Below are 26,816 nucleotides of genomic sequence, written 5' to 3' on the forward strand. Positions count from 1 at the left end.
TCTCATGTCTGGAATGCCTAACCCTCCCTGCCTCCAATTCCCTATTAGATATTGCCACTTCATCCTAGGTTTTCTACCAGCCCAGCAATACTTCACTACTAGACTTCGCAATGCTACCAACTCTCGCCTTCCCAGGCGCAACGGTAACGCTTGCAGTACGTAAAGCCAGCGCGGGAATATTATCATTCGAAATAGTTGTATCCGACCCATAAGTGACACAGGTAGCCCAGACCAACGGGATAATTGTTCCTGAGTATCCTTTAGCAACTTGGCGATATTCAGGTCATAAATTTGTCTGGTATCCATAGGGAGCTGTATTCCCAGATACCTAAAGGAACCCCTTGCCCACCTTATAGGGAATCTATCTCCCCACTCCCCCTCGAGTTCTGGATTGCTAGCTAGCGCTTCAGATTTCAGGAGGTTCAATCTGAATCCTGAGTAGTCCACATACTCCTTTAAACTTTCCATGAGATGTGGCAGAGATCGTTTGGGATCAGTGATTAATACCAACAGATCATCTGCGAAGGCTGCTGTTTTAAAACTATGGTCGCGTATCGTAACTCCCTGAATATCAGTATTATGTTGGATTTCACTGAGGAGAGGGTCCAACGCCAATATGAAAAGTAATGGCGATAGTGGACATCCTTGTCTCGTGCCTCTCTTTATCGGGAACCAGTCAGACCATAGACCATTGGCGAATATCTGAGCCTGTGGATCTGTATACAAAGTTCTTACTGCCCTCGCATATAAACCTGTGATCCCATAGGCCTTCAACACTGCAAACAAATAATTCCAGTCAACTCGGTCAAACGCCTTTTCGGCATCGAAACTAATAAGCAGAGCTTTGCTCCTATCATGTCTTATTTTTTCCAGGGCGACCCATATTCTACGCATATTCTTAGCTATTACCCTCCCACACGTAAACCCCACGTAAATCTATAATTAAAGATGGTAAACATCTGGCTAGCCGATTTGCCAGTATCTTTGCTAAGAGTTTTAATTCAGTGTTCAGCAACGAGATCGGCCTATACGAGTCTGGTTTATCAGCTGGCTTACCTGGTTTTGGCAATACGCTAATTTGTGCTCTATTTAGGTGCCTAGGCAGTTGTCCTTGTTGTATGTTGTCATTAAACACTGCGGTCAATACAGGGCTGATCTCACTATTAAGGAGCTTGTAGAATTCATTCCGCAGGCCATCTGGCCCCGGTGCCTTCCCCAATTTGCTCCCTTTAATTACTAGGTCTACCTCCTCTTCTGTAATAGGAGCATTTAATACCTCTGCATCCTCTTCTGAAATCTGTGGTAGGTCCACACTATGAAGATAAGTCTCACTAGGTCTTTTTGTTTTGCATATAGGCGGCCAAAAAAGTCCCCCAATATTTTGACTATACTTTCATCCGTATTTACCCGTGTTCCCGTGTTATCCTCCATTGCGAGTATTTTTTTGGCACTGAATCGCCTGTGGGCGATTCGAGCTAGAAATCTACCACTTTTATTAGCAAACCTATATAGCTTGTACTTGTAATATATGTTCGTTTTCTGCGTTTGCTCATGTAAAAGTTCATTGAGGGCCTGTTGTGTCTCCAATAACTGTCTTTTAAGTCTCAGTTCATGATGTACCCCATATTTCTTCTGCAGCGCTACTACCTGTCTTTCCAGCCTCATCACCTCCCTATTTCTGACCCGTTTTTTTAAAAGCTAGATAGGATATTATCCTGCTTATAATCGAAATAGAAAAACGCCTATATTGTGACCCAAATCGGGAGATAGACATTTATCTCACAAAAACGAATAAAGCGGTATAATCGAAAGCCGAATTTGGACGTTTTCAACTACACTCCGTCGCGGATGCGGACAAAGTTGATGGGGGTGTGTCGAAGGCGTGGTGAAGGCGGAACTGGGGCGTGGTTATCGGCCGATCAGAGATGGGTGCCTTTCGCCGATAATGGAAAAAAAATATGCGTTTTTTGCGAGAATTTAGGGCACTTTTCCTGGACCCTGTTTTTCCACGAATAAGGCCCCAAAAAGTGTCCTAAATGACCAGATGACCACTGGAGGGAATCAGGGATGACCTCCCCTGACTCCCCCAGTGGTCACAAACCCCCTCCCACCACAAAATATGCCGTTTCACAACTTTTTATTTTCACCCTCAAATGTCATACCCACCTCCCTGGCAGCAGTATGCAGGTCACTGGAGCAGTTATTAGGGGGTGCAGTGGACTTCAGGCAGGTGGACCCAGGCCCATCCCCCCCCCCCACCTGTTACACTTGTGCTGGTAAATGGGAGCCCTCCAAACCGCCCCCCCAAACCCACTGTACCCACATGTAGGTGCCCCCCTTCACCCCTTAGGGCTATAGTAATGGTGTAGACTTGTGGGCAGTGGGTTTTGAGGGGGATTTGGGGGGCTCAACACCCTAGGGAAGGGTGCTATGCACCTGGGAGCTGTTTTACCTTTTTTTTTTTTTTTTTTTTAAAGTGCCCCCTAGGGTGCCCGGTTGGTGTCCTGGCATGTGAGGGGGACCAGTGCACTACGACTCCTGGCCCCTCCCACCAATAAATGTCTTGGAGTTATTCGTTTTTGAGCTGGGCGCTTTTGGTTTCCATTATCACTGAAAAACAAAAATGCCCAGCTCAAAAAAAGATAAATGTCCATGTTTTTCGAAAATACGGTTCGGTCCGCCCCTTCACGGACCCATTCTCGGAGATAAACGCCCATGGAGATAAGACGTTTCCGTTCGATTATGCCCCTTTATATCTCCCCGAAGTACCGCCTTCGCCGCTTCCCAATAGAGTACAGGATCTATCCTATGTTGTTCATTGTTACTGCTATAATCTCTCCATTTCTCCACCAGGAAGGGCAAGAACTGGGGGTCGCGATAAAGATAGGTTGGAAAACGCCAGGACCCTAGCTGAAATCCTCCCTCTCCTACTTTAATCTGAACTCTCACCCAAGCATGGTCAGAAATCGTTATGGGGCCTATCTGTGCCTCCTCCACTTTTGTTAGTAACTCTCTGGAGATCCATATATAGTCTATTCTAGATAGCGTTTGGTGTGCTCTGGAGAGATGTGTAAAATCTTTGTCTACCGGGTGCAATATTCTCCATACATCCACCAGTTCTAACATATCACAAATTCTAGAGTTACCTCTCTCCCTTCTAGCCAGATCCCTCCCAGTTGGTTGGGACCTATCCCAAGTCGGGTCTAATACATCATTCAGATCTCCTCCTACCACTAAGGGAATGTCACCCAAGCTATGGATTTTACGCGTGATTTGAGTGACAAACTTCCTATCACAGGTATTGGGAGCATATATATTGCATAGCAGGAGTGGCTGTCTCTCCACAACCACTGAGGCTATAACATATCTCCCCCCTCTATCAGCCACCACCTTCTTAACCTCTACATTCAAGTTTTTCCTTATCAATATCACCACTCCTCCCTTTTTCCCAACTGCTGGCGCATCATATAGCTCCCCCACCCACCAGGTTTTCAACTTCTCATGTTCATCCCTTGTAAGATGCGTTTCCTGCAAGAACGCTATGGACACTTTTTTGTCATTCAACACTTTCAGGATTTTTTGCCTCTTAATCGGCGAGTGGATGCCCCCCACATTCCATGTTATGCATTGCAAAGTTGTCATGTCACACCTCTCTCTGTTCTGTGTCTTACTTGTAAGGCTTTATTTACACTCTTCTTTCTTATACACAGAGAGAGCGTCCCAGCCTCCGCTCTCTCCTTCTCTAGGGATTCCTCCTTCACTCTCCTTTGGGCCGCCCCTAGGTTTTCCTTCATACCTCTCCCTTTCCAATTCCATGCATACAGGGATTTCCCCTTCCCTTCCCCCTCCCTCCCATCCACCCCCCCCTACCCCCCAATATCCCCTTCCCCCTCTATACCCACCATCTGTCGTCCCTTGCCTATTGGCATAACTTCCTGTTTTCCAAGGCTAGGGCGCCTCATGTATCTGTGGCTATCCCCACCCACCCAACCCGTCACCAGAACTTATTTCTCACCAAGCCTCTTGTGTTAAAACAAGACCAACGAAAATGTCCCTTATGTTCATGTCCATCGTAAGCACCCTCAGTTCTCCTCAGGCTAACAGCTGTGCCAGCCCCTCACTGTGCCAGTAATCATTTGGCAGGCTGTAGTCCTCAGAATTCCATGTCTTTTGCCCGAACAACCACATTTATCCGCTTTGCTTGTACTTGGCACATAATAAATCCTCAGTGGAGATTCAAACAATCACTGTCTACAGCCTTTATGGCCACTACTCCTCTGTCTTGCCTCTGTCATTAGCTGTCTGCTGTGCCAAGTGTCCTTAATGCTTCTAACAACTGGGCCAACTGTAAACTCTCAAAACACAAACAACAAGAGTGGGCAACGGCTCATCTCGCAGTATCTCCTGATATGAGCCAGCCAAACTCACTTATAACTTGCTACTTGCATAACAATACTCCTGTAGCCCGAACATGTCAGTAATTTGTACTTGTATGGACCAGTCCATCTCCACTGAGACTATTAACTTGTGAACGATGCTCAGTGTAGTCTCTTCTCTCCTTGATAGAGCTCCCTCTTGTTCTCAGCCCTCACGCTCTTTGGCCAGCATTCGGTCTACATATTTAGTTGCTTCTTCTACTTTCTCAAATTAGACTGCTTGGCCATTTTCCAGCAGTTTGAGCTTAGCTGGGTATAGGAGACTGAATCTGTACTTGAACCCAAAAAGTTTGGTGCACAGCGGTGCAAAGCCTTTTCGCGCTGCGGACACTGCAGTGGAATAATCTTGAAAACAGAGGATTTTTTTGCTTTTATATTCCAATTGCTTGCCTGCACGCAGTTCTTGTAAGATGAGCATTTTGTGGGCATAGTTCAAGATCCTAAAGATCACCACTCGGGGCCTTCCTGTATCCTCCCTCCTCTGGCCGAGTCTGTGCGCTCTTTCCACCCGTAATGCTGTCGCCAGTTCCTCGTTGCTAAGTGCCTCTGGTAGCCATTTTTCCAGGAATACGCAGAGATTCCGCTCAGGCAGGGTTTCAGGCAGCCCCACAAGGCGCAGATTGTTCCGTCTCGAACGATTTTCAAGATCGTCGAGCTTTGCCTCCACCTCCGCAAGGCGCGCCTGCATTCTCGGTTGCTCCTCTGAGACCTTTTGTATATCCTCCTCCGCCAGCCCAACTCTACGCTGCACCTCCTGAAGTTCAGTAAACAGTTGCGTGTGCCTCTCAGTCAGCCCTTCTAGTTTGTCCAATATAAGTTGCAATTTATTGCCCACCGCTTGTTCCACCGCTGCCCTCACCTCTTCCGTGATTTCTGCAGCCCATGATGTGCCTGGCGATGGTGATGCTGGCGCGGCCCTATCCGCCATTTTGTTCTCCGCGGCGCAGGCTTTTTCTTTTGGATCTTTGCGGGCCGCTTTCGCAGCCATCCGCGTTGCTTCAGCCACCACCAACAGCCAATTTGTGTGTGATATGCCTTTGCTTGTTTGTGTTTCGATTTTTGGGTGGGTGTTCGATTCTACGAGCGCCGATTTAGATTTGCGCCCCGGAGCAGTTCTGTCTCACGTCTTCACCGCTCCATGCCTCCACCGGAAGTCATTGAGTTTCAATTTAAAGGAGTTCCCCCAAGCACGCACGGTGTGTAATCCAAGTCTGATGTTGTCAGCTATTTTGATTAAGTCGTTTCTAAAAGGAATATAGATTGTGATGTCATTGTGATGTCAAGATGAATGGATTGAGACCAAGTTTGGAAAGAGCTACTGCCAGAGGAATTAGCATTATGTTGAATACGTTGGGGAAAGAGGCGAGCTCTGTGGCACACTACAGTCGGCTGTCCAAGAAAGTGACAAACTTGCTTTGGAGTTGACTTGATAGGATCTGGAGGCTAGAAAGCCTTTTAACCATTTTAGTACATTGCTGCTGGTTCCGAAATAATCAAGGAGCTGTAGTACAATAGTATGGTTCACCATGTCAAAGGCACTGGACATGTCGAATTGCAAAAGTAGAATGCTTTTCCCTACTGCTATCTTCCATTTGAAGTTTGACAGGAGTGTGACGAGCATGGTCGGGGATGCCCAAATCGCGAAATTTAGGTCGTCCTTAGAGATGGTCGTCCCTGATTTTCGGCGATAATGGAAACCGAGGACGCCCATCTCAGAAACGACCAAATCCAAGCCATTTGGTCGTTGGAGGAGCCAGCATTCGTAGTGCACTGATCCCCCTGACATGCCAAGACACCACCGGGCACCCTAGGGGGCCACTGCAGTGGATTTCAGAAATTGCTCCCAGGTGCATAATTCCCTTACCTACTACTACTACTACTAAACATTTCTAGAGCGCTACTAGGGTTACGCAGCGCTGTACAGTTTAACAAAAAAGGACAGTCCCTGCTCGAAGGAGCTTACAATCTAAAGGACGAAATGTCAAGTTGGGGCAGTCAAGATTTCCTGAATAGAGGTGTAGTGGTTAGGTGCCGAAGGCGACATTGAAGAGGTGGGCTTTGAGCAAGGATTTGAAGATGGGCAGGGAGGGGGCCTGGCGTATGGGCTCAGGAAGTTTATTCCAAGCATGGGGTGAGGCGAGGCAGAAAGGGCAGAGCCTGGAGTTGGCGGTGGTGGAGAAGGGTACTGAGAGGAGGGATTTGTCTTGAGAGCGGAGGTTACGGGTAGGAATGTAAGGGGAGATGAGGGTAGAGAGGTAAGGAGGGGCTGCAGATCGAGTGCATTTGTAGGTTAGTAGGAGAAGCTTGAACTGTATGCGGTACCTGATCGGAAGCAAGTGAAGTGACTTGAGGAGAGGGGTGATATGAGTATATCGGTCCAGGCGGAAGATTAGATGCGCAGACGAGTTCTGAACGGACTGAAGGGGGGATAGATGGCTAAGTGGGAGGCCAGTGAGGAGTAGGTTGCAGTAGTCAAGGCGAGAGGTAATGAGAGAGTGGACGAGAGTTCGGGTGGTGTGCTCAGAGAGGAAAGGGCAAATTTTGCTAATGTTATAGAGGAAGAAGTGACAGGTCTTGGCTATCTGCTGGATATGCACAGAGAAGGAGAGGGAGGAGTCGAAGATGACTCCGAGGTTGCGGGCAGATGAGACGGGGACGATGAGGGTGTTATCAACTGAGATAGAGAGTGGAGGGAGAGGGGAAGTGGGTTTGGGTGGGAAGACAATAAGCTCGGTCTTGGCCATGTTCAGTTTCAGGTGGCGGTTGGACATCCAGGCAGCAATGTCGGATAAGCAAGCCGATACTTTGGCCTGGGTTTCGGCAGTGATGTCCGGTGTGGAGAGATAAAGCTGGGTGTCGTCAGCATAAAGATGATATTGGAAACCATGAGATGAGATCAGGGAGCCCAGGGAAGAGGTGTAGATTGAAAAAAGAAGGGGTCTAAGGACAGATCCTGAGGAACTCCAACAGAGAGCGGGATGGGGGTGGAGCCCCCCAAAACCCACTCCCCACAACTGTACACCACTACCATAACCCTTATGCGTGAAGGGGGGCACCTACATGTGGGTACAGTGGGTTTGTGGTGGGTTTTGAAGGGCTCACATTTACTACCACAAGTGTAACAGGTAGGGGGGGATGGGCCTGGGTCCACCTGCCTGAAGTGCACTGCACCCTTTAAAACTGCTCCAGGGACCTGCATACTGCTGTGATATTTGAGGCTGGCATAGAGACTGGAAAAAATATTTTTAAAAAATTTTTTGAGGGTGGGAGGGGGTTAGTGACCACTGGGGGAGTAACGGGAGGTCATCCCCGATTCCTTCCGGTGGTCATATGGTCATTTAGGGAAAATTTTTGTGGCTTGGTCGTAAGAAAAAAAGGACCAGGTAAAGTCATCCAAGTGTTCGTCAGGGACGCCCTTATTTTTTCCATTATTGGTCGAGGATGCCCATTTGTTAGGCACGCCCCAGTCCTGCCTTCACTACGCCTCCAACACGCCCCAGTGAACTTTGGTTGTCCCCGTGACGGAAAGCAGTTGAGGACGCCCAAAATCGGCTTTCAATTATGCCGATTTGGGCGACCCTGTTGTTGGGGGCAGCTTTACAAAGACTGGAGATTCAGGGTTAAGCTTTTGCTGTAAACGACACTCTATTGTGTTTTTGCTAAAGAAGCTGTACTTGTAATAGTTAACAGAACTGCAGACAGAACTGCAGAAGCTTGCAAACAGGATGCTATGGCAACCAGATAAGATAACGGTTATAGCTTGTGCAGATTTTCCCTTCTGCCATATGCTCATTAGTATAATCCTTTGTCTGTGTAATGAAAATGAACTGTGTGTTAAGTTTCGATTCCTGACTTCTGTGTAATCTTTTTGTGAACTCAATGCGCATGACTGCTGATAAAGCCTATAAATGCTAGTGTCAAATGATACAGGGCACGCAGTGTTACTGAAGATGGGGGAACCTGCAACACCTAGAGCCTGAGGATTACTAGGAGGAAGCAAGAAGAAAGAGGCCTGCGGAAGTAGAGCTCAAAGGGAAAGATGATGGATTTGGGAATAAGAGAATGAAAGGGTGTGATGGAGAACAGAAGGAGGAATGGAAAGAAAACGACCCCTCCAGAGACAGCCCTGATCCTTCAGCTGATAGTGTGGGAGGCATTAGTAGTATTTTACCTTCCTACTTGGGGCCATCCTGCCGACGATTTCTGGGCGGGGTCACGTGACCCGCGAAACTCCGCCTCCAATCAAAAAAATTTTACCTTCCTACTTGGGGCCATCCTGCCGACGATTTCTGGGCGGGGTCACGTGACCCGCGAAACTCCGCCTCCAATCAAAAAAATTTTACCTTCCTACTTGGGGCCATCCTGCCGACGATTTCTGGGCGGGGTCACGTGACCCGCGAAACTCCGCCTCCAATCAAAAAAATTTTACCTTCCTACTTGGGGCCATCCTGCCGACGATTTCTGGGCGGGGTCACGTGACCCGCGAAACTCCGCCTCCAATCAAAAAAGCAAGTTGAACTTTTCTATTTAAACTGAAGAGCTGCGGCGCTCGTGCCGCTGCGGCGCGCGCGTCGGGTGCGCGCCGGAGGAGCGCACCTGAGGAGCAGGTGCGCTCCTTAGTTGTGCTCCTTGGGGTGTGCGACGCTGGGATTTATAGCTTTTTGAGCTTTAGGAATTAAATTAGGAAAGTTAAGTTATGTAGAGGCCAAGGCCTTGGTTCCTAATGAACTAATGATGTTCCTTATTTTTATTTTGTTGATTCTCTGGAATTCCAACTCACCTTCTTTGATAACATCTAAAGGCATGCAGGACTCAGCATATATTCCAGTACATTGGAGTTGGCGTACTAATCAGAGACTTGCCTATTCTAGGAGATCTAATAGTCCACGCTATCTAACATCTGTTACACTATCTAATAACAGAGTCCCCGATATCACCCCTCCTTTTTCCTCGCTGTCTACAGCTTTAATTAATTGTAGATCTCTCAAGAGTAAGTTCTCCTATATTTTAGATCTCTGTAAATTGCATCAGCTTGATTTATTTGCTATTACTGAGACATGGCTTTTATCAGGGGAAGAATCTTATCTTTTTCAATGTCTACCACCAGGGTATTCAGTTAGCTATTCGTCACGTACAGGGAGAAAGGGAGGTGGACTGGCTATAATATTTAAGTCTGATTTTAAGGTTCAGGAAATCAATGACCATAGACTCTCATACCCTGAACTTTTACTGCTAAAATTTTGTACTGCTAGTTACACTTTTCATGTACTACTGTATTACTGTGCTCCTTCCACTACAGCAGTGGGGTGGGACCACATATATCAATCACTTGCAGATGCCACGATTAGGTTTTCAAATCTTATAATACTAGGTGATTTTAATGTGCATATAGATGATCAATCTAATCCACGTTCAGTAAAATTTTTAAATTTTTTACGAGATATCAATCTTATACAACATGTGGATGGATCAACCCATACTGCTGGACATACATTAGATTTGATAATAACACATAAACTGGATGAAATTAGATGTTCAAAAATTGTATTAACTCCGGTATCATGGTCTGATCACTACCTTCTTCAGTTTTATTTATCTGTACCACAGTTGTTATATAATACCAATTCTACTTATATTAAAACAAGGAGTCTACAAAAAATTGACACGTCATCTTTACCTTCTCTAGCGGATAAATTCCCATTGAATTTTGATACACTTCCTATAGAGGATCAAATTGGAACATGGAATCAAGTTCTATCTGTAGCTCTTGAAGATATTGCACCAGAAAGAATAATTACTAAAGGTACAAAACGGTTTCAACCATGGTACCATCCAGGATTAAAACTATGTAAACAACAGATACGTAGAGCTGAACGCCAATGGCGGAAGCATAGAACTATAGAATTTAAACAGAAATGTAAGCAGTGCCAAAAATATTATTTAACACAACTAAAAACTGCTAAAACTACCTACTTCTCCAAAGAAATAAAGGAAGCTGCTAGTTCACAGAAAAAGTTATTCCACATTATGAAATGCTTGACAACTACGACTAGTGAAAACAGAGAATCTCCTGCTCTTGATTCCGAGATTCTGGCAAAGTTTTTCAGTACTAAAATTGAGAATCTAAGAGCCCAATTCTCAAGGGTATCAGGGATCAGTCATATTGACAACTCCTCAAATTCACAACTAACTGTACCCTGGCAAGACTTTGAACTCCCATCTGTGGAATCACTGCATACTTTAGTTGCAGGTCTTTCACCCACTTACAGTTCCTTGGATCCCATACCATCAGCATGGTTGAAAAACCACACGCTAGAAATCCAACAGTTTATGTATTTAATCATCGTACGGAGTCTTTCTGAAGGGATAGTCCCTGCTACTCTAAAAGAGGCGCTAGTAAAGCCTATTCTGAAGAAGCCCTCATTAGATCCTATAACACCCAACAATTATAGACCAGTTTCTAATCTTCCGTTCCTATCCAAAGTGATAGAGACAATAGTGTTTAGACAATTGCAAACTTATGTAGATTCTAAAAATTTGCTACATCCTAGACAATCGGGCTTTAGGAAAGGCCATAGCACAGAGACTATCCTGACTTCAATGTTAAGTGAGATTCATGCAAAACTAGAACATGGCTATATTGCCTTGGTTGTTTCACTGGATCTATCTGCAGCTTTTGATTTAATTAATCATAAACTACTTCTTGATAGACTAGGTGAGATTGGCATTTCAGGGACAATTATGAAATGGTTTATATCTTTTCTTACCGAACGGTCATTTAAAGTAGTTCAGCAGCAATCGTCCTCTACAGAATACAACTTACCATGTGGGGTTCCACAGGGATCGGTCCTGTCCCCATTACTGTTTAATCTATATGTCAGTCCCTTGGCACTTCTCATTCAAACAATGGGTATTAGTTTTTATTCTTATGCGGACGATTTCCTTCTTATACATTATGTTAAACCATCTAATATGGATCTTACACCACTACAAATTTGTCTGGATAAAGTGGCAGACTGGCTCACAACATATCAATTAGTATTAAATCCAGATAAGACTATAACATCTTGGATAGTAGGACAGGGCACATGTCCAGCAGTGGTACCTATGCTATTTGGCAAGAATATCCCTACAGTTAAATCTTTTAGATACCTTGGGGTTATAATTGATTCTGCTCTGACTTTCGAGGAACAAATATCTGATGTAGTGAAAAAATCTTTTTTCCATCTTAGGAGACTTCGGTCAGTTAGGAATTCAATTAGTAAGGATTCCCTTAAAACGTTGACATCTGCTTATATTACCTCACGCTTAGACTACTGTAATATCATATATTCAGGGATCACCCAAGCTAGCTTGAAGCGATTACAAAGAATACAGAATACTGCAGCACGTATGATTTGTAGGGCCCGGAGGGATGACAGAGTAACACCTTTGCTACATCAACTGCATTGGCTTCCAGTTGAAGCAAGAGTTAAGTTTAAAGCCTTAGTCTTGACCCATAAGGCCTTTTATACACTAAATCCTGACTATCTGTCAAATCTAACTATTCCTTACACTGCCACACGAACCCTTAGATCCCTGACAGATAACAGGTTAGTGATTCCTCCTCTTGCTAGGGCTAGATGGGAATCTACACGGAATTCGGCTTTTTTCTATCTGTCTCCCTCTCTTTGGAATGGCCTTCCAAAAGAGATCAGACTTGAGAAATCTTACTTTCATTTTCGGAAACTTTTGAAAACCTTCTACTTTATCGAGTATGTAGATCAGAATTTAGAATAATGGAAGAAAGGTTATAAATGGGCATCTGTAATATATACTAAGTCAAAACTGTATTATCTGTCTGTGTAGATTATATTATGTATTTAATTTTGTATCTGCAGTGTTCTCCTGTGTATTAATCATGAGTTATATTGTTTTCATCTTATGTAGCTAGTTTGTTGGGTTTGCTGTGCTTTCCTGTAATGATTGGAGTTCTAATGTTTGTCCAATTTGTACTTATTGTACTGCTTTTTTTTATAAATTGTAAACCGTTCTGTCTTGCAGTAGCAATAAGATACGGTATATAAATTGATGTAAATAAATAAATAAATAAATAAATAAAATTTCAGCTGCGTCACTGCTAGCAATAAAGTTCTCTTGATTTGGATCCGTTGCCTCCAGCCTCTTGATTTACTTGCTAATATCTGGTTACACTGTGAGAAGGATGCCCATCTTGTGATTTGTGTCAAAAGATGGGCGCCCTTCTTTTTTAAAAATAAGCCTGATAATCCACATTGTCATGTTTTGTTTCTTTTCTTTCTAACTTATCTTTACATCAATGGATTTCCTTTCCAACACATCATGCTGGTCATACACTTGGCCTAGTAATTTCTCCTTCTTCATTATCATTCACTTTACATTCTTCTTCCAGACAACCTGTATCCTGATTCATTTTTCTATTAGCTTGACCATTATTACCTTTGCGTCAATATAAACATTCATATGAAGACAATCTTTCTGCTCTTCCATCTTTTGCTTCTTATTTTCCCTCTGATTTTGAATTATTAACGTTGTATGACCAGGCCTTGGCATGAAATGCAATGTTTACTGCTGCATATCACAAGATAGCTCCCTTGAAGAGTATGTCTGAAGTTAAATCTGTTAAACAACCTTGGTATCACAGTGATTTGCACCTTCTTAACCGTCAATACCAACAGGCAGATTGATGCTGGAGGAAAATTAGATCTGCGACTGATTTACATCTTTGCTGTGAGAGATACTGTAGTTTTATCACTTTAAAAAAGCTAAGCAGTTATATTTCTCTGCTAGAATTCTCATAATCTTCAGGTTTATAACGCTGTTTCTTTTCCTGCAGTCAATTTATTTGGCTGATTTCTTTGTTGATAAAATTCAGCTTTTGCAAAAACCTTTTCTGGAAGCAAATTGTTCTTCTCTTCTAAATACTTTAGACTGGTCAGATTCTGAACCATCTGATTGCGTTTTATCTGCATCTTGGTCTGTTTTTCAACAACAATCATTAACATCTTTAGGTAAGACATTATGAGGGGCATAATCGAATGTCGCCGGTGAAACAGATCGCCGACGATCAATTTTGGTGGCGGCGCAACAGCTGACCGGAACCGTATTTTCGAAAAAGATGGTTGGCCATCTTTTTTTTCCGATAATACGGTTTAGCCCGGCCAAATGCCAGAGTTCGCCGGGGTTCAGATTGCCGATAATGGAAAAAACTGCCGGCCATCTCAAACCCGGCGAAATGCAAGGCATTTGGTCATGGGAGGAGCCAGCATTCGTAATGCACTGCCCCCTCTGACATGCCAGGACACCAACTGGGCACCCTAGGGGTCAGTGAGGTAGACTTCAGAAAAAGCTCCCACATGCATAGCTCCCTTACTTTGGGTGCTGAGCCCCCCAATCCCCCCCCAAAAACCCACCACCCACAAATGTACAACACTACCGTAGCTCTTTGGGGTGAAGGGGGCAACTACATGTGGGTACAGTGGGTTTTGGAGGGCTCCCATTACCAGCACAAGTGTTACCGGTGGGGGGAGGATGGGCCTGGGTCCGCCTGCCTTAAGTGCACTGCGGTACCTACTAAAAGTGCTACAGGGACCTGCATACACGCAGGCCTCTAGGACTTGTTGCTGCTGTATAACCTTGGCACACCAGTTGACACCTGAAGACTAATCTCTTTGAAAAAGTCCTTTATTTGAATAAGCACGTTTACTCACAGTTAACTGCAGATCAGAGGTTGTGCCCCACTGGCAACGAGTCTCCCTGGTACTGAGATTAGCAGCAGGTCAGAGCTGGCAGAATGGTGCACAATGCCCTCTTTCAGCAACATTCAAGGTAAGAACTAGGTTCTGTAACGTGGCTAACACATGAAAGGGATCTAAAACTGGCTTACAAAAATGGCCACTACCTCATGGACTACCGGAAACAAATCAGGGCACACTCTGACCCAGTTAGCAGGGGGAAAAGCACCATGGGAGTAGAGCCCACTACCCTACACCCACCACAATGAATTGCTGATGTGACTCTGCAGTGCACCTAACAGAAAAGGTGTCACACTCACCCAAGAGCCACATCACAACCAGGGAAAGGCTGTCAGAGGATAGAACACATTCTGCTGTCATGGAGGTGGGTACGGTATTTGAGGCTGGCATAGAGGCTGGCAAAATATGTTTATAATTGTGTTTTTTAGTGTGAGAGGGGATTGGTGACCACTGGGGGAGTACGGGGAGGTCATCCCTGATTCCTTCCGATGGTCATCTGGTCAGTTGGGGCACCTTTTTGAGGCTTGGTCGTGAAAATAAAAGGACCAAGTAAACCCGGCAAAATACTGCTTAATGCCGCTTTTTTTTGTTCCATTATCCGCGAAAGCTGGCCATCTGGTAGCCACGCCCATGCCCGCCCATGTCCTGCCTTCGCTAAGCCACCAACACACCCCTTGAACTTTCGTCGGCAAGGCGACGGGAAAGCGGTGATGCTGTCAAAAAAGCAGCTTTCAATTATACCGTTTTCGCCGCTTTTAAGAAATCGACGGCCATCTCCCGATTTATGTCGGGAAATGGCCGGCGATCACTTTCGAAAATAAGTCTGTATGTCATGTCAGCTGGACCTAGTTCCCTCTTCTTGGATTAAATTTCCAATTTAAATCTTGGTCCATATCTGCTTATTTTACTTAACTCTAGCTTGATTACTGAACAAGTTCCTGTTGCATGGAAAGTTGCTTCGGTTCGACCCATTTTTAAAAAAACAACAACCTCTTCAGATCTGTCTCTTCCGTTCCATTATTGGCCATTCTAATTTGTGCTTTATGTCAAAAGTGGTTGAGAAAGTAGTTTTCCTCCAGCTTAGCCAATTTGTTGAGAAAAAATAGTTCTGCACCATCGTCAATTTATTTATTTCTTTACTGGAATTTATTAATCGCCATTAAGAAGAGATTCACCTGGTGTACAGCAGGTACAGTTTAACATAAAACTTACACTTTTGTTAACAGCATAACAATAGTAAAAATAACCAAGAATAAACTAAATACAATAAATGATGTAAACTTGAAAACAGTAAATTGAAACCTAATAATAGAACTACCGTGAAACAGTATAAAAAATATACACATTTAACAGCACTGGAATTCAAATACCAGAGATATAATACAATGTTAGAATAATACTAATGATACACCTAATAAGCATGTATTAGAACATTCAACTAACATAGATATGATGCTAAAGATTTTCTACAATACGGCTTACCATATAGCTGAGGAACCAAGAGCAGATATATGATGAGAACAATCTGGTTTTTGAACTTCTTGCAGTACCGAAACTATTTTATCAGTTCTCAACAAACTTTACACTTCTCTTGACCAACAGTAAGTTACTTAAGCTGTCTCTCTCGATGTATCAGCTGCGTTCAATTTGGTGGATCATACATTACTGTTATCTCAACTGCAGACCTTAGGTATCACTCATACTGTTTTGCCTTGGTTTAGGTAATTTCTTTCGGATCGTACTTTTCAGGTCATCTTCAATCAACATACATCTTCAGAAAGATCACTATCGTGTGGAGTGCTGCAGGAATCTATTCTTTCGCCTCTTCTTTTTAATATTTTTACCAGTTCGCTTTCTATTGTTATTCCAAAATGTATTATTTCTTTTCATATTTATGCTGACAATATTTTACTTTTGTATAAGACCGATCCCTGTTCTCCTGATTTATCTCTTCTTCAACGTTATCTAGAAGTGGTAGCCAAGTGGCTACTGGACCATCGACTTGTTTTAAATAGTGACAAAACTGTGGTCTGTTGGTTGATTGGCCATCTCACAACCCTGTTGAAGTACTTTCATTGCTAGGAGTTAGGATTCAACCATTACTTAGGTGTCCTTGATTCTCGTCTTTCTTTTGAACTGTAAGTATCTTTACATGTAGGTCTGGTTTTCTACTTCTGAAACAGCTGCATACAGTGCAACCTTTCTTTAACACTGATGCTTTCCATTCATTGATTCTAGCATTGTTCATGACTAGATTGGATTATTGTAATTGTGTTTATTCGGGAGTTTCCAGAGCCTTGTTTAAAAGGTATCAGACCCTCCAAAATATGGCTAGTCAACTTTTATGTCACCTGCGTAAATTGGATCATGTTACATCTGCACTGATTGGTTACCTGTTGTATACCATGTCCAATTTAAGGTTCTTTTACTTGCATTTTGGGCTTTTCATCAAGGTACACCATCATATTTATCAACACTGACTATTCTGTATTCTCTAGCCTGGGTTTTGAGATCTGTAAATGACCATCACATAGTTTTACCAGGCCCCTATCAAGCAAAATTGAAGAGTACTCGGCATAGAGCTTTCTTTTTTAATGCTCCAGTACTGTGGAATTCCCTGCCCCTATATTTAAGGAGAGAACTTACATTAAGGAAGTTCAAATCATTATTGAAGGCTTCGCTTTTTGAACAATGCTATCCTACTGTACTTGATCGGTCTGGCACCATTGCCTCAAGAAGTTTGTACTATCAATTTTTGTTGATCTTGTGTGATATGCTCTTATTATTTTTGTAGTTCCTTTTCTTTTTTCTTAGCATGTAAACCACTTTGTTCTGCTTGACAGTTAAAGCGGTATAGTCAATTTGGAATAAATATAGTAACATAGTAGATGACGGCAGAAAAAGACCTGCACGGTCCATCCATTCTGCCCAACAAGATAAACTCATATGTGCTACTTTTTGTGTATACCTTACCTTGATTTGTACCTGTCCTTTTCAGGGCACAGACCGTATAAGTCTGCCCAGCACTATCCCCGCCTCCCAACCACTAGCCCCGCCTCCCACCACCGGTTCTGCCACAGACCGTATAAGTCTGCCCAGCACCATCCCCACCTCCCAACCACCAGTCCCGCCTCCCACCACCGGCTCTGGCACAGACCGTATAAGTCTGCCCAGCACCATCCCTGCCTCCCACCACCCAATCTCGGCTAAGCTCCTTAGGATTCATTCCTTCTGAACAGGATTCCTTTATGTTTATCCCACGCATGTTTGAATTCCGCTACCGTTTTCATTTCCACCACCTCCCGCGGGAGGGCATTCCAAGCATCCACTACTCTCTCCGTGAAAAAATACTTCCTGACATTTTTCTTGAGTCTGCCCTCCGCCTTTGCATCTCCGGAAAAGGTTCATTTGCGGATTAATACCTTTCAAATATTTGAACGTCTGTATCTTATCACCCCTGTTTCTCCTTTCCTCTAGAGTATACATGTTCAGGTCAGCAAGTCTCTCCTCATACGTCTTGTAACGCAAATCCCATACCATTCTCGTAGCTTTTCTTTGCACCGCTTCAATTCTTTTTACATTCTAAGCAAGATACGGCCTCCAAAACTGAACACAATACTCTAGGTGGGGCCTCACCAACGATTTATACAGGGGCATCAACACCCCCTTTGTTCTGCTGGTCACACCTCTCTCTATACAGCCCAACAACCTTCTAGCTACGGCCACCGCCTGGTCACACTGTTTCGTCGCCTTGAGATCCTCAGATACTATCACCCCAAGATCCCTCTCCCCGTCCGTACCTATCAGACTCTCCCCGCCTAACACATACGTCTCCCGTGGATTTCTATTCCCTAAGTGCATCACTTTGCATTTCTTTGCATTGAATTTTAATTGCCAAACCTTGGACCATCCTTCTAGCTTCCTTAGGTCCTTTTTCATGTTTTCCACTCCCTCCGGGCTGTCCACTCTGTTACAGATCTTAGTATCATCCGCAAACAGGCAAACTTTACCTTCTAACCCTTTGGCAATGTCACTCACAAATATATTGAACAGAATCGGCCCCAGCACCGATCCTTGAGGCACTCCACTACTCACCTTTCCCTCCTCCGAGCGAATTCCATTCACCACCACCCTCTGGTGCCTGTCTGTCAACCAGTTCCTAATCCAGTTCACCACTTCGGGTCCTATCTTCAGCCCATCCAGTTTATTTAAGAGCCTCCTGTGGGGAACCGTGTCAAAAGCTTTGCTGAAATCTAAGTATATTACGTCTACAGCTCGTCCCTGATTTAATTCTCCTGTCACCCGATCAAAGAACTCAATGAGATTCATTTGGCACGATTTCCCTTTGGTAAAACCATGTTGTCTCGGATCTTGCAACTTACTGGCTTCCAGGAAATTCACTATCCTTTCCTTCAGCATCGCTTCCATTACTTTTCCAATAACTGAAGTGAATAAATAAATATAAGAATAGCCATACTGGGTTAGACCAATGGTCCATCTAGCCCAGAATTCTGTTTCCAACAGTGGCCAATCTAGGTCACAAGCACATGGCAGAAACCCAAATAGCAGCAACATTCCATGATACCAATCCTAGGGCAAGCAATGGCTTCCCTATGTCTATCTCAATAGCAGACTATGTTTTTTCCCTCTTCTTTATCCTCATCCTGTTTTACTATGGGATGGATCCACTATATTGGACAATGATCAAGTACATAGTTTTGGAGTTGACCTGGATGCTAGACTTTCTTTTGAATCTCATATTTCTTGAGTAATAAGTTTCTCTCTCTTTTTTTTTTTTTACCTTTGTCAGCTTTGCTTGATTCATTTTTATTTCTCTACACTTGATTTTGCTCAATTGGTCTATGCCTTTGTGATTTTGTGCATTAACAATTGCAGTGCACTATTTGTGGGCCAGCCATCTTACGAGACTTCAATGGGTACAAAATGCTGTTGTTTGAGTTTTGTCACATTGCTCCTGTTCTCTTATCTTTAGATTGGCTTTCTGTCTTGAAGCTTGGTGCCTTTAAATTGCTGGTTTTGGCATTTAAGATTTTTCATGGGACAGAGCCTAAATATGTTTTGAAGGAACTGACAGTCTATATACCTCATTGTCCTTTACACTCGCAAAACGAGAAATATTTTTCTCTTCCCCTCTGCCAATTCTTTCCAACTTGAGTGTGCCCAAAAGCAGGCACATTCTTGCTCTTTGGATTTTTTATGGAATAGTATTCCTTTATTTCTTAAGCAGATTGATGACTTATTAGAATTTGTAAAGGTATTAAAACTTTTCTGTTTATTTGAGAATAATTTTAAGGGCTAGGATTGATTATTATACATGATGTTTTGCATTCTTCTTCTATTTTGTGCATATTGATTGTTCATTTTATTGTACAATTTCTATTATCTATGCAATTTTTGTAACCCTGTCTTGGCATAATCGGTCGAGTGGGTAAATACATGTGAAACAGTGATACAAGATCTGGAAGTGGAAAAATGAAAACAAAGAAACCCAGAACTATCCTACACAGCTGTGATAATATATATTTTTTGTAGTCCAAGAATAGCTGCATAGAAGGTATAAAGTGTTCTTTACCTGTACAGGATAAAATATAGCCTGGAGCATTGGCAAAACATCGCTGAAGAAGAAATCCCATGTTTCAGCTAAGGTATCCAGCAGTTTCTGCCCTGTAACACAAAAGAGAAATTACAGGACATTCATGATCAATTTCCTTAACACAGATTGAAGGCTGAATCACTAATAGGTCCTTTTCTAAGCCGCAGTAAAACGTGGCCTGCAGTAGTGTAGGCGTGTATTTGGGGCGCACGCTGGGCCAGTTTTTACCACGTCTGCAAAAAAGGGATTTTTAAAAAAATGGGGTGGGAAAAGGGCATGCAGTAAAACTGAAACCAGCATGCGCCTAAAACCGGCCTGAGCTCTTAATGCCACCCATTGATCTTGTGGTAAGGGCTCATGTGCTACACGCGTGGTGACCGGTAGGCACATGCCAACTGCTGATTATCGCCGTAAATGCCGCGTGTGGGAGGAAATAAATACATACATAATCCAGGCATTATGGGTGCGCGGCTAATCTGAAATTACCACCAGGGGGACATGGTAACGTGATGGTAGTCTCATTTTGGAACGTGCTTTATGCGCGTAAAGCCTAAACCGCCTTTGTAAAAGGGCCCCTTAGAGTGAATTATACAACAAGGCATCTATGTAAACGCTATTTTTTAAAGTAGGTGTTTGCTTGTCTTTATAAAATATAGCATATGTGGCAGTGAGCACACCTTGAATGTAGGCAGGATCACTTATATGAAAAATCTTTTTATTATTATTAAAGTAATGCAACAAAATACAAATAAGTGTCAAAGAGGTAAATGTCATCATACAATAACCAACACTGCAGAACAAAACAAGATGTATACCACAGACAATCTAACAATATAAAAAAAGGAAACATTTGCACATATAGGTGGTCTGGGGTTTTATGACCTTCCATTTCCAATAGCAATCATTCTAATGTGTTAAACATCCAGTATTAAACATATACTCCACAATCCCACTCCCCTCCAATCTAGGCATGACCACTTAATATTGGTATAAATCTGTGCTTTTTTTGTAGGAAAAAAGGTACCGGTACTCATTAAGGACGGGGCCACCACCTATAGCTCCGCCCCTATGACAGCCACACCCCTTATACCAACCATGGCACATATAAACAGGCATCACTGAAAATATTATACCAGTATAGGAGAAAAATATCACCAGATTTTTTTCATTATAAATAATTTCGGTCAGATGCTACAAAAAAAGCACTGGTATAAACGAAAGTGCTTACTTTCCATAAGTAGGAACGCAGAATAAGGCATTTCATAATCTACATATACAGTGGGGGAAATAAGTATTTGATCCCTTGCTGATTTTGTAAGTTTGCCCACTGACAAAGACATGAGCAGCCCATAATTGAAGGGTAGGTTATTGGTAACAGTGAGAGATAGCACATCACAAATTAAATCCGGAAAATCACATTGTGGAAAGTATATGAATTTATTTGCATTCTGCAGAGGGAAATAAGTATTTGATCCCTCACCAACCAGTAAGAGATCTGGCCCCTACAGACCAGGTAGATGCTCCAAATCAACTCGTTACCTGCATGACAGACAGCTGTCGGCAATGGTCACCTGTATGAAAGACACCTGTCCACAGACTCAGTGAATCAGTCAGACTCTAACCTCTACAAAATGGCCAAGAGCAAGGAGCTGTCTAAGGATGTCAGGGACAAGATCATACACCTGCACAAGGCTGGAATGGGCTACAAAACCATCAGTAAGACGCTGGGCGAGAAGGAGACAACTGTTGGTGCCATAGTAAGAAAATGGAAGAAGTACAAAATGACTGTCAATCGACAAAGATCTGGGGCTCCACGCAAAATCTCACCTCGTGGGGTATCCTTGATCATGAGGAAGGTTAGAAATCAGCCTACAACTACAAGGGGGGAACTTGTCAATGATCTCAAGGCAGCTGGGACCACTGTCACCACGAAAACCATTGGTAACACATTACGACATAACGGATTGCAATCCTGCAGTGCCCGCAAGGTCCCCCTGCTCCGGAAGGCACATGTGACGGCCCGTCTGAAGTTTGCCAGTGAACACCTGGATGATGCCGAGAGTGATTGGGAGAAGGTGCTGTGGTCAGATGAGACAAAAATTGAGCTCTTTGGCATGAACTCAACTCGCCGTGTTTGGAGGAAGAGAAATGCTGCCTATGACCCAAAGAACACCGTCCCCACTGTCAAGCATGGAGGTGGAAATGTTATGTTTTGGGGGTGTTTCTCTGCTAAGGGCACAGGACTACTTCACCGCATCAATGGGAGAATGGATGGGGCCATGTACCGTACAATTCTGAGTGACAACCTCCTTCCCTCCGCCAGGGCCTTAAAAATGGGTCGTGGCTGGGTCTTCCAGCACGACAATGACCCAAAACATACAGCCAAGGCAACAAAGGAGTGGCTCAGAAAGAAGCACATTAGGGTCATGGAGTGGCCTAGCCAGTCACCAGACCTTAATCCCATTGAAAACTTATGGAGGGAGCTGAAGCTGCGAGTTGCCAAGCGACAGCCCAGAACTCTTAATGATTTAGAGATGATCTGCAAAGAGGAGTGGACCAAAATTCCTCCTGACATGTGTGCAAACCTCATCATCAACTACAGAAGACGTCTGACCGCTGTGCTTGCCAACAAGGGTTTTGCCACCAAGTATTAGGTCTTGTTGCCAGAGGGATTAAATACTTATTTCCCTCTGCAGAATGCAAATAAATTCATATACTTTCCACAATGTGATTTTCCGGATTTAATTTGTGATGTGCTATCTCTCACTGTTACCAATAACCTACCCTTCAATTATGGGCTGCTCATGTCTTTGTCAGTGGGCAAACTTACAAAATCAGCAAGGGATCAAATACTTATTTCCCCCACTGTATAAGTGCTAAATTCACCCAAACTCCACTTCTGTAAATGCCACTGGCAAAGTATGTGCCATTATATCATGGTGCAGACTTTTATGCCAGTCAATATTTTATGAAGTCATTTATGTGAATATGTGGCCACATACACACAAAATTTTATAAAATTATTCCTATAAGTGCCTACTGAAAATTGCCCATCCTAATAAATTATTGGGACACAGACTATTCACATTTGAGAGACACAGACTGCAACAATTCTTCTAAGAGCTTTACTAATGGTTTTATTTATGAGAGTGAGAGATAGGCTAACAAATCTATAGTTCAAATGATGAATGCAGCGCTCTCCAATTGTGAAGGGTAATTTTCAAAGTCATTTATCTGGTTATATATTATCATGTCTATAAGACTTCCCCTTCCCTGCCAGGTAAAACTACATGAGATCTTCTGGGTAATACCAAAATTCACAGGAGGGAAGGAATTTTGGTTGGGTGAGTAAACTACAGGGACACATTCAACCTTACGCGCACATAATTTTATCCCAGATCTACCACCTGCACAAGTGGAAGATGCAAAATACACATCATAAGGGCAAGTTTATAACTGGTGCCTAATGTTGGGTGCAGTGGCGTACCAAGGGGGGGCGGGGGGGGCGGTCCGCTCCGGGTGTCGGCGGGTGGGGGGGTGCTCCGTCGTCTGCTGCCACCACCCTGCGTTTTTTTTTTAATCCATGCAGCGACGCAGGTATCTGCTCTGCTGTGTGCTGTGAAAAAAAGAAAATCGCTTCGTTCGCTGGCATCGGCCCTTCCTTCGCTATGTCCCGCCCTCTTTTGAGGTAACTTCCTATTTCCTCGAGGGCGGGACATAGCAAAGGAAGGGCCGACGCCAGCGACGAAGCGATTTTCTTTTTTTCACAGCACACAGCAGAGCAGATACCTGCGTCGCTGCATGGATTAAAAAAAAATGCAGGGTGGTGGCAGGAGAAGATGGCTCTGTCGCTCTGCACGGAGGGGGGGGGCTCAGATGGGAGAAGGAGGTGGGGGAGCTGAGAGGGGAGAAGGGAATTGGGGGGAGCTCAGAGGGGTTCTAAGAGGGGAGAAGGGAATTGGGGAGGGGTGGGGGAGCTGAGAGGGGTGCTCACAGGGGAGAAGGGAATTGGGGAGGGGTGGGGGAGCTGAGAGGGGTGCTCACAGGGGAAAAGGGGATTTGGGTGGGGTGGGGGTGCTCGGAGGGGAGAAGGGGTCTGAAGCTGGAACTGGGGTCTGACAAGGGGGCAGGAGGGAGAATGGGTCCATGCCTGGGGCAGGTGGGAGAATGGGTCTGGGGCTGAAAAGGGGGGATGCAAAGCATGTGGTGGATGAAGGGGGCTGAAAAGGAGGGTATTTGGGATAAGGGGGCTAGAGCTGGAACTGTGGGCTGAAACGGGGCAGGGGCTGAAACTGGGGGCTTTAAAGGGGACAGGGAGAACTGGCTGGGGCTGAGCTCAGGACTGGTGAGAGAAAAGGGCTGGGAGATGTGGGCTGGGGCTGGAACTAGGGGCAGGTGAAACTGGGGGCTGAAAAGAGGGGGCAGAGAGAGAGGGGACAGACCCTGGATGGAAGTGGGGAGCGTGAGGCAGGGCAGACCCTGGATGGATGGGAGAGGGAGGGCAGACGGATTGAAGGGGCAGAGAGAAAGGGCAGATGGTGGGTGGAAAGGGAAGAGAGAAAGAGGGCAGACTGGGGCAAATGTTGGATGGAAGGGAGAGAGAGGGCAGACAGTGGATGGAAGGGACATTAGAGAGGGCAGACATTGGATGGCAGAGAGAGAGCAAAGACAGATCCTGGATGAAAGGAAGACAATGAAAAGAAGATGAGGAAAGCAGAAACCAGAGAAAACAAACTGTAAATATATATTTTTATTATTTTGCTTTAGGATATAGTATTGTAGCTGTGTTGTTTATAAATAGAACATGTAAATAAGGTAATCTTTTTATTGGACTAATTTTAATACATTTTGACTTAACTTTCAGAGAGCAAACCCCCCTTCCTCAGGTCAGGATAGGATACTGTAACAGCACTATACTGTACTGACCTGAGGAAGGAGATTTTGGCCTCTGGAAGCCAAATGTATTAGTCCAATAAAATGGTATTATTTTATTTTCTGTATTTGTTTTATTTCTATTTGTTAATTTGTAAAGTGGTGATTGGTATTTGTTAGTTTTTTCAAATTTACATCTGCTGTCTTTATATTTTGCACAGTACTAGGGGACATTTTCTTTTTCTGTGGTGTTGCATTGTATGCAGAGTCTGGCATCGGGGGTTCAGTTTAATTTTAGTCTAAATAGAAAGTTTATGATTACTTATTCTATAGTGGATTAGGGTGTATCTGTGTTTGTGAAAAAGACATGGCTTTCGGTTGGCATTGACTGTGCAGGATCGATGATCTGTACTAATCTGTCTGTTTTCGTTTTACAATAGGTGAATTGATGTTCTAGTGCTCACTGTAGTGTTTAAGATGCTTTCCTTTTCCTTGTGTGACTGGTAGAAATTACTGCTTATGATATGCTAGAATTGCTCTATAGGTCCTGAGTGTTTTGTATTCTCGGTATGCCTAGTTCTGGATTTGAAGGGGGGGTGTTAAAAAATGACCGGCCCCGGGTGTCAACTACCCTAGGTACGCCACTGGTTGGGTGCCAAGTGCATAATAGCACTTATATGCATCACAGACACCAGATCTTCAGGGTTGCTATTTGCCATTTATTGGTTATTTTATATTGTTTTTCGTGGGTGTTTTCTGTCTGAATGGTCTTGTTTGAGTGTGCTTTCCTATTTTTATTGCAGCTCTTTTCTCGATATATATATTTTATTTTTGTATACCACTGTGATCTCCAATGGAGCCAGGTGGGATAGAAAGTCTAATAAACTATAAACGAAAATGCCAAATTTGCTTAGTACATAAATCTGAGGGGGTGTAAATGCGGGCAGAGCATGTGCAGGCCATGGGTATTTCACTAAATGATGCACACAACTAATAGAATACTATCAGTTGCTCACGTTGCATGGCACACTGAGACGTGCCAACTTAAGCCAGACACTGACCTGCTGAATGTGGGCATCCCTACATTTCAGCGCATCTATGACTCAGGTGTGCCCTGAAGCTGTTATATAATTGGTGCTAAGTGTGCCTTATTTTGACACCAAGTTATGGAATTACCCAGCATATGCATAGTTTATGCTAGGAAATTTTCAGAGAGAATTAAACAAGGCCATTTTTAAAAATTGGCTACAATGTGCATACATTAACGGGAAGCCTGGTTTAAGAGGACAAGTAGGCACATCCTTAGGTGCTATTTTATAAAAACACAAAGAGGACTGTGTCTTTATAAAATCAAACATATAAATTGCGAGTGACCGTACTCACCGCAAATGCGCAGTAGAGACCGAACATTCAAGGAGCAACACTCCAAACCCCGCCTCCACCAGCAGCTCCTGTACCGAACGTAATGCAGCCAATAGGGAGGGAAGGAGGGGGCGTGGAAATTGGAGGAGGACGTAATGCAGCCAATAGGGAGGGGAGGGGTGTGGAAAACGGAAGAGGACGTAATGCAGCCAATAGGGAGGGAAGGAGGGGGCGTGGAAATCGGAGGAGGACATAATGCAGCCAATAGGGAGGGGAGGGGGCGTGGAAAATGAAGGAGGATGTAATGCAGCCAATAGGGAGGGAAGGAGGGGGCGTGGAAATTGGAGGAGGACGTAATGCAGCCAATAGGGAGGGGAGGGGGCGTGGAAAACGGAAGAGCCAATAGGGAGGGGAGGGGGCGTGGAAAACGAAGGAGGACGTAATGCAGCCAATAAGGAGGGAAGGAGGGGGCGTGGAAATTGGAGGAGGACGTAATGCAGCCAATAGGGAGGGGAGGGGGCGTGGAAAACGGAGGAAGATGTAATGCAGCCAATAGGGAGGGGGCGTGGAAATCGGAGGAGGACGTAATGCAGCCAATAGGGAGGGGAGGGGGCGTGGAAATCGGAGGAGGACGTAATGCAGCCAATATGGAGGGGAGGGGGCGTGGAAATTGAAGGAGGACGTAATGCAGCCAATAGGGAGAGAAGGAGGGGGCGTGGACATCAATGGGGGAGGGAGGGAGGATGGAGAAGAGAACCA

At 44.2% G+C, this 26,816-nt stretch overlaps 1 protein-coding gene across 6 annotated transcripts in view; it reads right to left on the minus strand.

Annotated features, from left to right (window-relative positions):
• PRR5 (proline rich 5) overlaps positions 1 to 26,816 on the minus strand; it is a 652,413-nt gene that overhangs the window by 126,450 nt on the left and 499,147 nt on the right. For all 6 annotated transcript variants that reach the window (XM_030214308.1, XM_030214307.1, XM_030214309.1 and 3 more), the window contains one exon: positions 19,803 to 19,894. In XM_030214308.1, the coding sequence (XP_030070168.1) occupies positions 19,803 to 19,894 (92 nt within the window). The remainder of the gene's footprint in view (positions 1 to 19,802; positions 19,895 to 26,816) is intronic.

Source organism: Microcaecilia unicolor, chromosome 9 (genome assembly GCF_901765095.1).
Source record: "Microcaecilia unicolor chromosome 9, aMicUni1.1, whole genome shotgun sequence".
In the NCBI taxonomy this organism is placed as follows: domain Eukaryota; kingdom Metazoa; phylum Chordata; class Amphibia; order Gymnophiona; family Siphonopidae; genus Microcaecilia; species Microcaecilia unicolor.